The sequence below is a fragment of the Saprolegnia parasitica genome, assembly GCF_000151545.1.
Source record: "Saprolegnia parasitica CBS 223.65 unplaced genomic scaffold supercont2.168, whole genome shotgun sequence".
Classification (NCBI taxonomy): Eukaryota; Oomycota; class Saprolegniomycetes; order Saprolegniales; family Saprolegniaceae; genus Saprolegnia; species Saprolegnia parasitica.
Window position 1 is genome coordinate 10372 of NW_012156562.1, and position 10205 is coordinate 20576.

A 10205-nucleotide genomic window follows, 5' to 3' on the forward strand; every position below is an offset into this window, starting at 1 on the left:
TTCGTATTTGATTTCACAGGATATTATTTCTCAATAGAGCATGGGCCAGTAAACGTTAGCGGCCCAATTGAACGGCACTTTGCCATTTTACGGATTAAGGGTCCTATTTCTAGGGTCGTCCTACCTCCAACCTAATATCCGGTAGGCACGAGTTACCGGCATATGCCGTTTTCATCTTGCTTCTTCCATGTGTTCCTTGTGGCACTTGCCGAGCGTGGCCTTATTATGGTGACCGTCTTCAGTGACATTCGTGTCCGGATGGGGGGGAGTCCGGATAGAAAAATCGGCGCATCGGGAATCGAACCGGCGACCTCGGGAGGCACATGAGTACAACTTTTGCTTCGACCAGGTATCAGTGTCAGGTTTCCATGCATTCAACTCACTAGTGCAGCGTACACGAGCCATGGCAGAGCTTATGAAAGCTTTCTAAACTATTATAGCAACGATTATGCCGTTCTCTGTGGACCGACTCCGCTCGCTGAGATCTCTGGCGGAGAACCAAATGACGATGCATCAACCGGATAATTATTCGGTCTTGGGAAAGGCCGACGATGGGCGTATGGCGGCGTCAGGTCACGGACGACGGCGCTGACGCATCTGTGTAGAATGCTCGAGGGAGTGCATCGCCACCATCGGGAAGAGACTTGTTCGATGCTGCCGAGAAGGGCTACGAGAGTGACGTAGCGCGCCTCCTGCGCAGTGGCGCCGATCCCAACTGGCGAAACGAGGTACGACGTCATACGCTTCCAACGCTCACGCTTTTGATAGGATCGAGAAACGCCGCTTGACATTGCGTCCGAAAACGGGCACGCGGCCGTGGTGCGACTCTTCCTCGGCGCTGGTGCAGACGTCAACCAACGCACCAATGTACGTCTCGACGCATCGTGATCGTGCGATTGAGGTATGGGACAGGGTGAACGAACGCCACTTTACGTCGCGTCCGAAAACGGGCACGAGGCCGTGGTGGGACTCCTCCTCGGCGCCCAAGCAAACGTCAACCAAGGCGACTATGTACGTCTCGACGCATCGTGATCGTGCGATTGAGGTATTGAATAGCATGGATGGACGCCACTCTACATTGCATCCGAAAACGGGCACGAGGCCGTGGTGGGATTCCTCCTCGGCGCTCAAGCCAACGCCAACCAAGGCGACTACGTACGTCTCGACTCATCGTGATCGTACTATTGATGTATTGGATAGTATGGAACGACCCCACTGCACATTGCGGCCCAGAATGGGCACGAGACGGTCGTGCAACTCCTCGTCAGCGCTGGTGCAGATGTCAACAAGGGCATGGAAGTACGTCTCGACGCATCGTGATCGTGCTATTGGAATTGGATAGCTTGAACGAACGCCACTTTACGTCGCGTCTCAGAACGAGCACGAGGCCGTGGTGCAACTCCTCTTTGGCGCCCAAGCAAACGTCAACCAAGGCAACTATGTTCGTCTCAACTTATTGTGATCGTGCTTTGGAGATATTGGATAGTGTGGATGGACGCCACTTCACATCGCGTCCGAAATGGGGCAGAAGGCCGTCGTGCAACTCCTCCTCAGCGCAGGTGCAGATGTCAACCAAAGCGACAATGTACGTCTGGACGCATCGTGATCGCGCTATTGAGGTATTGGATAGTGTCGGAACGACCCCCTTAACATTGCGTCCGAAATGGGGCAGAAGGCCGTCGTGCAACTCCTCCTTGGCGCAGGTGCAGATGTCAACAAAAGCGACATCGTACGTCTCGATGCATCGTGATCGTGCTATTGAGGTATTGAATAGTATGGAAGAACGCCACTTTACATCGCGTCCGAAAACGGGCAAGAGGCCGTGGTGGGGCTCCTCCTCGGCGCTGGTGCAGACGTCAGCCAAAGCAACGATGTACGTCTCGTCGCATTGATAACGTGTGAGAAACGAGGTTCCAATCTTTGTACTGGTCAGAAGGGTCAAACACCGCTCTGGATCGCAGCCAAGGAAGGCCATGTCTTAGTCGTCCATTCGCTCGTCGCCAAAGAAGCCAATGTCAACCAAGCTGACGATGTAAGATGGCGATTTGTACAGATCTGATCTGTGGACTGATTAGCGCGGTCAAACGCCGCTCTCGATCGCAGCCAAGAACGGCTATCTTGAGCTTGTCAATTTCCTCATCGGCAATGGTGCCAACGTCCACGACGCCATGACGGTAGCCTACCTCTAGCCCAAGATAGGTACTCAGAATGATCTGGATAGAACGGTTCTACGCCACTGTGCTTTGCCAAAGAGAAGTGACATACCGCCATTGTAGACTTGATCACTGAAGAAACTGCCAGACAGCATCAGACTCCTCCAACCACCGTGACCAAACACGTTCAACGGTCCGGTGCATCATGGTGATTCCACAACCAAGAATGGCGTCGTGATGAACGGCAATGACGCCAAGATCGTCCAGTGAATGTCGCCTAAACGATCCGAGTTGGTCTTCTTGGGACTCTATTTGAAACAAATGTATTGAGATGGGAATCTCCAGTCTTTCCACCTGGACCAGCGACGCGACAAGCAGCCGCACGCGATGCAGAGTGTCGACCAGGTCTCTTGAGGTGGAACCTCAACTGGGTGTACGGTGCTCTTAGCTGCACTGCGCATCTCCTTCTAAGAGGCTCAAGGTGCTAATTACAGCATGTTTGTGGGCTTAGCGTGGCGTTGGCTATCCGTTCTCGGACATCCTGGAGTCCCCGCTGTCCCTGTCATTGGTCATGCTGGTCCTCAACATTAACCCTAACCTTGTGCGAGTCGATCTCCGTCCATTCTTCGAACATTCACTCGATCGTGCTATCTTTGTTTACGACCACAGGCCCACAAGGGGCCCGACACTTCCTACGCACATGCATGCTACGACCCCCAACGTCCAAGCAATATCGCAGGCCAATAAGTAGTGTACCACGTCCAGTCATACAAGGCTGAACGAGATCGAGACATGCAAGTTGTGAAAGCTTCGCCGATTCTTCGTGCTGGCGAAGCGTCATACAGTATGGGCACAGAATTCAATACATCGATAGCACTGTTAGATTAATTGTAGCAAGCACCCGTACTCGGGCTTTGGGATGGCAAAAGTACCCGAGGGTCGATGAGGTTTCCGTTGTGGTCTTGCAGGCAGATCGAACGATGACCTCGACGCTCGCACCAACGGCTAGCGCTTTTGTTCTGTTGATTTACTGTATTGATAATGATCGGCCATGTGTAAAGGCAGAAGCGGGTGAAGCCTACATGGGCAGTCGTGGACTGCTCAGCGATGCGCAAGAGCTCGACCCTCCATCGTCTTGTGTGGTTGCTGCCGCTCAACCTTCAGCTACAGGAAGCATTTCCTTTCGTATGCAGATCCAGAAAAGATCCAGAAACGTGGTGACTATACTACTACAGCTGTAAAGCAATCGAGCCAAAGACGCATGCGCGCGGAGGCTTATGGGTATGAAACACTTGCCGAGGGCGTGAGGCAGCGGAAGGCAAAGTCCGCAAACATCTGCCAGCAGCGCCAGAAGTGGCACCACCAAGTGCGACAGGGCCAGTTGGAGCGCCTCGGGGGGCGTGCCATGCACGCGACGAGATGCTTGGCCTTGCGCAAACGGCCGTGCAGTTCCTTCTGCTGCCGAGGCATCTCGAGCTGCTGCTTGTGGTTCTTGGCCTTCTTGGCCGTCGCGTTCGGATCGGCGGCCCCGTGGCCGGCAAACTCGACGAGTGCAAAAGAGCACGCTAAGCGCTCGAGGCGCGAAACAGCGTAGAGCGTGGCCTCGAGATACGCGTCCGCGAGACCCGGCACCGCGTAAAAAAGGTCGGCGACGTGGTTGCGCACCGTCGGCACTACCTCATCATTCTTCCCATCCTCGCCATCGTCGTTGTCGTCCTTATCCTGGTAGCCGGCGGGGCGAGGTCGACACGAACCGAGCCTTGAGACGTGTCCACTCGCTCGCACAGGCGTCCTTGCGTGCGCCGTGTACGACAAGCGGGGTGCGCGAGGGCACGAGATGGCGCGAAAAGGCCGCAAGAATCTCGCTCTCGTGCGTCTCAGGCAAAAGCCGTGCCGACACAATCGCGCACAGGTGCGGCGGAGGATACCTGCGAGCGACAGCGCATTGTAGAGGATCGCGTCGGTGTCCTCCGTCGTGTGGTTGGGCAAGCACAACGTTAGCGCCAGAGGTGTCTGCCCAAGAGCCCCAAGAAGGCTGTCCGGAGCTGGTTCGGAACGAGCGCGCGCATGCAACTTCCTGGGGCGGTGGAGACCTACGCGCAGCGGTAGGCTACAAACCTTGCTCGATTCAGGCATCTAGTCAATCTCTCAGAATCCAGTTGCGTCAAAGACGAGCGGTACCTTGTGCCGAACGAACGAGCTCCGCGCAGATGCCTTGTAGAACGGCGTCTGGTATGACGTGGATCATGGGCGGGTGCGGCCACTCTAGGTGGCTGCCAAGGGCTGGAAGCTTCGATCGTTGCTACCTCGAGCAGAGAACGGATCACAGGGGACGTTGAGCGAGACGTTCGCGGCGGGCGGTATGTTGCGCTGCGCCGCCAGCGGTCTCAGCGCTGGCTGCTATGTGCAAGCAGCAGGACGTCATGCGTGAGGTGCTCGAGGTTGTATCCGTCAGGCTCGATGCCACGAGATGACGCGCGCGCAGCGCCTACTGCGGCGGCGTGGCTTGTCGCCGTGTTGACCATTTTGGAATGGCGCTTGTTTCTGATATCCGGAACACGTGTCCGGATATTTCGAAACGACGCACATGCACAGGCTCGAGGTTGTCGCTGTCGGCGTTTGTCTCGGCGCATCGACTGCATAACACACCGCGCGTAAACTGCCAGCGTAATGGTAGTGGTCTTTCTACCGCTACGGTACCGATGGCTGCGACCAACGCTGCACCGACGCCGACGACCCAGTACTGGAGCGACAACTCCGCGAGCGCCTGAACACACTGTACACCTGCGCCAAGGTATTAGCGCTGACGCTTGATGTCTGTGACACGGCTTAACACGTTACTGGCACCACCAATCGTGCTCGGTGCGGCATCGGTCCTTGACGAGTACAGTAGCATTCGCATGCTGCAGGAGGACGCAGCGATCTTTGCAAGCGCTTACCTGTTGACCCAACGTCTTGTATTGCCGAAATGTGTGACGAAAGAAGGACCTCGGACACACGAGTTTCACCGTCCACAGTCAACAAACGCCTGCGTGCGACCGCCCTACCGTTCGCCGCGGTGCCATGCGACGAAGGCACTGGAGCGCAAATTCTAGAAAGTGCGGCGCTCAAGGCTGGTCTAATTCTCTTGTTAAAGCACTGCGTTTCGTCTTTTGCGTGCTCGTTTTTACACTTGTGTTGTACACGACTGAACGTTTGCGTGAAATGGGACCCTCTCCGAGTGCAACGTCATAGCAATCGAGAGTTTTCACATATTGTGAATATATCACCTCTACGAGGACGCATAAGCTTGGCACACGTTTTACACAAACGATTCTAGACGACATCAAATCACCCCGAGTGCGGAAGAGAAGCGCTGGACCGAGCATTGTAAGCTCTACGCCTCTCGTCCCAATCGCTCCCCAGTGTGCGATGGCTCTGGACGCTGTAATGTTTGCACGAATGTTTCCATGAAAGTATTCTTATTCCAGTCAAAGGCCAATGAAAGGGGTGATCGTTGCTACGACAAGTGTACAGTAGAAGACCAAGACTACGGCGTACCAATGCGGACATTTGCTATTCGACGTTATTGGAGCGCTTTGTATCTGTTGTCGAACTTTGCGCGCGTTTTAGGGCTGCAACGATGACACAGCGTGGCCTGCTCTGCTCTCCAAAGTATCTTGTACGTGTACCATTGTGCCAACTTTTGGCGATTCCATTTCAAACATGATAATCTACCAAGGGGCCTCGGCGTCGTGGCACTTTTGGAAACCGCACTAACATTTTGATCTTATTTATTGCATCGTGCCACGCTAGCGCTGTTCGTCTCGTACGGGCAATCTTGCATTCCGTGTTCTTATAAGGTGCCGATGTTGACGAATTAAGTTTCAGTCGCAGTGTGATCCCCAATATGTTTTGAATGAAATGGGATGAGAGAGACAAATGAAAAAATGAAAGAGTTTTTCGTACATTCGATGTGGCCTACGCGGTGGGCGCGCCACCCACGTCGTCCTCTTGCTGCCACATGCTCTCGAAGTGTAAAATTTGCAAAGTGCTGGTGAGCAGTTTGATATTTAGGCTTGTCCCACTGTACTGTCCGTGTGGCGCAATGGATAGCGCATCTGACTTCTAATCAGGGGGTTGTGGGTTCGAGTCCCATCATGGACGATTTTTGCCATTTCATCTACGGGTTTGCCGCCATTGAGACGTTGTCAATGACAAACGTTCAGTACAACGTATACAGACTGTATTTTTTCGAGGCTCGTGTGTATAATGCACGCGCGGGGCTCTCAGCTACAGTATAGGCAACATGATTGGATCGAGTTGAAGGGTCTTCTACTCAGGCAAAATTATCTTCTGCCCGAGCGATGTGTCCGTTCAGCATGAGCGGCACTACATCTCTACAAACTCTGCTTCGTTGATTTCCATAAAGTATGCCACAGCTGGGAATGCATGAGAAGCACGAGTCGATTGCCGCTTTCTTAGCTGTAGTTATCGCAGAGGTCGTGAACAAAAATGTGTCTGTTGGCGTCAATGTCGACGAAATACTGCTGCGGGTGCAGATGGGCGCGGGCGCGGGCGACGTGCTGGAAGCATTTGTCGAGGTGGCGCTTGGCGCTCCCGGGGAAATGCAGGAAGACTGGCGTCACGTTGTTGAACGTGAACGCCGACCCGACGTTGCCCGCGAGGTACTCTGGCGCGCATCCGCGACGTAGAGAGAAATGTGCAAAGTCGTCGTCGCCGACGTTGTACGAGAGAACGAAGAAGATCTCGGCGCGCGTGTCGACGAGGGCGTTTACGTCGGGGAACCGGACGTACGCGAGCTGAAACAAGATTTGGTCGCCTTGAAAGAGAAACGACGCGCTCGGGTTGGCGCTGTACTCGTCTTCCTGCTCGCGCCGGACCTGGTGCACGCCACGTAGGAAGGCGCGGATGCTTGCCACGTCGCCGAGGATACCACCAGAGCCGAGGCTCCAATTCGGACCGGCCGTCGGCGTAGACGTCATGGTCTTGGCGGCAACCGCGTAGCACATATCGTGGCCGCTCGCGTAGCGCACGTTTTGGCTGCGCTCCAAGCGGATCGGCCAGCGCTTGCTGCGGAGCTTGTCGCCGTACGGGTTTGCGATCCCAAACGAGTCGCCGCACGACGGCTCGCCGTTGAAGATGACGCCGCGATGGCCGCGCGTCTGCTTGAAAAGATGCTCGCGAGCGTCGCCGTGTCGCCATTCACAATGACGTCCCATGCATCGGTGAAGAGCACGAGGTCGTCGTCGTGCAGATTGGGGTGATGCTCAAAGTAGTGGTGGAGCCAATGCAGCTTCTTTTGCTGCCCGATCCGAATGTCCTTGCCGCGATTGGCTTGGCACGGCTGGCCGCACGACGTGCCATCGAAAAAGTGGTCGCTGTAGTTCCACCCGAGCACGCCGAGCACCAAGCCTTGGCTGTACACGGACGCCGCCAGTGGGCAGATCGCCCTGCGCGTAGGATCGTCCGCCAGCGTGATGACGTGGACTTTGCCGACGTTAAACGGCAGGTGTGATGCGCTTGAAGTCGCGATGGGCCTGGCCTCGAGCCTTGACGCCAAAGCAACTCGCTGCATGAGGAGAGTCTGGAGCGTCAAGAGACCCACAGCCGTCGCCGCGAGCACGACCAGCGTTGCCCGGACCTTTCTCATTCCAATGGCAATGTGAAACAGTCCAGAAAATCCACCGAACGTACCGTGTAGAAAGGGTGGACTGATGCGCACCAAATAGAGGATTTGACCACTCTCGCTTTCGCATCAGCCCACAACCGTGGCTCGAGCTTCTGAAGCCGAATTATTCACATGCCCATAGTACCGGTCCTTCGTATTAATACTGTTTGAACTATCCTTTTTGGCATCGAAAGATCTCAACATTTTATGCAGACACGAAGGAAAATTAGGTTTTTCAGACAAAAGTGGGGCAAACGTCGGCCACGGGCACCCGCCGACTGCGGTCGACGTCAAACATGTACTGGCCGACACCGCGGGACTCCCTGTAGCGCGATGCCGGTGCCGCGCAGGACCAAAATGCCTCCTTGTAGTCGCCGGGAAAGTGGAAAAAGACGGGCGCGATCCGGTTCCATGCGTAAACCGACGCGCGGCCGTGCGCCATGTAGTTGCGCGTGCAGCCTTTTGCGGGCGAGAACTCGTCAAAGTCGCCATCGGCCACGAGGTGCGAGATGACGAAGAAGATCTCGCCGCTCGCATCGACCTTGACGTTGATGTCAGGCGACTGGAGGTACGCAAGCTGAAATAAGATCTGGTCGCCTTGAAAGAGGTAGGCGCGCTGTGGGTCCTTCGCAAACAGCGCTTCTTGCTCGCGACGGATCTGGTGGACCTTGCGGAGGATACTGCGAATGCTCCGGACGTCGCCGAGGATGCCGCCCGACCCGAGGCTCCAGTTTGGACCGGGGATATGCGCCGTTGACAGCGTCTTGGCCGCCATCGCGTCGCAGACGCTGTCGCCGCGAATCAATCGGGGGTTCTGGTCCCTCTCGAGTTGCACGCGCCAGCTGCGGCGGCGGAGATAGTCGCCATACTCGGTCGGGAGCGTGAACGAGTCGCCGCACGCCGGCTCGCCGTTGAAAATGACGCCGCGCTCGTGCTTCGTGTGGCGCAGGAACAGGTCGGTGAGCGTCGTCGTGTCGCCATTGACAATGACGTCCCACGCGTCCGTAAAGAGCACGAGGTCGTCGTCGTGCAGGTCGGGCTTGTGCTCAAAGTAGTGCAGCAGCCAGTACAGCTTCTTCTCTTGGCCGAACCGCACCAGTTCTGCGCCCTCGAGTGGCGTCTTGCAGCGGGCGCCGCACGACGTGCCGTCAAAGAATGTGTCGCTCTGGTCCCAGCCCAAGACTTCAAGCACGTTGCCTTGCTGGTAGATGGCGGCCGCGAGATGACAAATGTTGGGACGGGCGTCGTCTGCGAGCGTGAGGAACCGAATGCGCCGCGGAGCAAAGACGACGTCTGCCGAGGCGTTGGTGGCGTTGGTCGAGGGTCTGGCTCCGACGTTGAGGATGGCCTTGGCGCCGTGCCACGTCCTCGAAGAGTCCTCATGCGACTCGCTTGTCGAAGAGCTCACGAGGTTCCAGTTCATGACCATGACCAAGCACGAGCCGACGACGAGGACCGCGAGCACGAGCTTGGCGGCCTGCTGGACGTCGCCCATCGTTCTGTCTACACAATGGTGATCCCTACGTCGTGATTGGTGGCTTTTTATTTTCGAAGTTTGGGTGTCACGAAGTTCGAAGCTACGCACTCGGAATGCTATTTTCAGAGTCTAAAAATAGCCTCCGGATACGCCGGCGTGGAGGCCGACTTGCGGGCAGTTGCGAAACCCAAGGCCGAGGCAAACATGTCGGACCCGTTCGCGACCCTCGACACGGGCGCGCCGCAGTACAGCTACGGCACGGCGCCCCACCATGGAGGCGTGAAGCAGCAGCCGATGGGCCACTTCCAGACCGGCGCCGTCGGAGGACCCTCGGCGATCCAGACCAGCGGCCCGGCGCGGACGCAGCCCTTTATGACGACCCAAGCGCACTCGACCAACCCGTTCATGGACGCTGGGCCGACGAGCGCCTTTCCGCAGCCCGCGTACAATGCGCCACCGCAGAGCTACAACACACCGCCGCAGAGCTACAGCATGCCAGCCATGTACAACACGCAGCCCGCCATGTACCAGCAACAACAGTTCGCGCCGCCAGCGTACCCGGCGCAGGCCAACCCGTTTGCCAACAACCCGTTTGGGGCACAGCCACCGCCACGTCCCTTGTCGGTCAATCCGTCGGCGCCGCCGCTGTCGCTCAAGACGAACGACCCGACGATCGTGGACTTTGACCCGTTTAGCCCCAAGGACTCGACGCCGCGCCTGCCGTTCGACTTTGTTTCGTCGCCGTCCGCAGCCCTCGCCCAACGAACGGCCTCGCCGCGGGTGACCCAAGAGGCTGCGCGCAAGTCGCTCGACCCAAGCGCGTTCACGCCCGTGACGCGTCGGCATTCGGTCAAGGACATTTTGGAGGTCGAGAAAATGAGTATGGACGCGCAGCGCGCCGCGG

General features: G+C 56.7%; 4 protein-coding genes, 1 non-coding gene and 1 pseudogene across 6 annotated transcripts; 3 read left to right on the plus strand and 3 right to left on the minus strand.

The window, feature by feature from the left end:
• Positions 1–551: 551 nt before the first annotated feature.
• Positions 552–2371, plus strand: SPRG_15390 (hypothetical protein; the record flags this gene model as incomplete). Its single annotated transcript, XM_012354560.1, has 14 exons — positions 552–557; positions 606–728; positions 769–867; positions 913–1011; positions 1057–1155; positions 1201–1299; positions 1343–1441; positions 1487–1585; positions 1631–1729; positions 1775–1873; positions 1934–2032; positions 2076–2174; positions 2222–2225; positions 2277–2371. The coding sequence occupies 14 exons, from the start codon at positions 552–554 to the stop codon at positions 2363–2365; spliced, it is 1212 nt and encodes a 403-aa protein (XP_012209950.1). The 3' UTR covers positions 2366–2371.
• A 1057-nt stretch (positions 2372–3428) lies between these two features.
• SPRG_15391 (hypothetical protein) lies at positions 3429–4222 on the minus strand (the record flags this gene model as incomplete). Its single annotated transcript, XM_012354561.1, has 3 exons — positions 3429–3826; positions 4082–4166; positions 4211–4222. 3 exons carry the CDS (start codon positions 4220–4222, stop codon positions 3429–3431), a joined length of 495 nt encoding a protein of 164 aa, XP_012209951.1.
• Positions 4223–6226: 2004 nt separating this feature from the next.
• Positions 6227–6299, plus strand: SPRG_30196. The gene has a single exon. It is a non-coding gene; the product is annotated as a tRNA-Arg (tRNA).
• Positions 6300–6613: 314 nt separating this feature from the next.
• Positions 6614–7806, minus strand: SPRG_15392 (hypothetical protein; the record flags this gene model as incomplete). Its single annotated transcript, XM_012354562.1, has 2 exons — positions 6614–7321; positions 7363–7806. The coding sequence occupies 2 exons, from the start codon at positions 7804–7806 to the stop codon at positions 6614–6616; spliced, it is 1152 nt and encodes a 383-aa protein (XP_012209952.1).
• Positions 7807–8059: 253 nt separating this feature from the next.
• SPRG_15393 (hypothetical protein) lies at positions 8060–9319 on the minus strand (the record flags this gene model as incomplete). The annotated part of the gene is made up of 1 exon (XM_012354563.1): positions 8060–9319. The coding sequence occupies one exon, from the start codon at positions 9317–9319 to the stop codon at positions 8060–8062; it is 1260 nt and encodes a 419-aa protein (XP_012209953.1).
• Positions 9320–9505: 186 nt separating this feature from the next.
• SPRG_15394 (hypothetical protein) lies at positions 9506–10181 on the plus strand (annotated as a pseudogene; the record flags this gene model as incomplete). Its single annotated transcript has 1 exon — positions 9506–10181.
• Between the last annotated feature and the right edge of the window lie 24 nt (positions 10182–10205).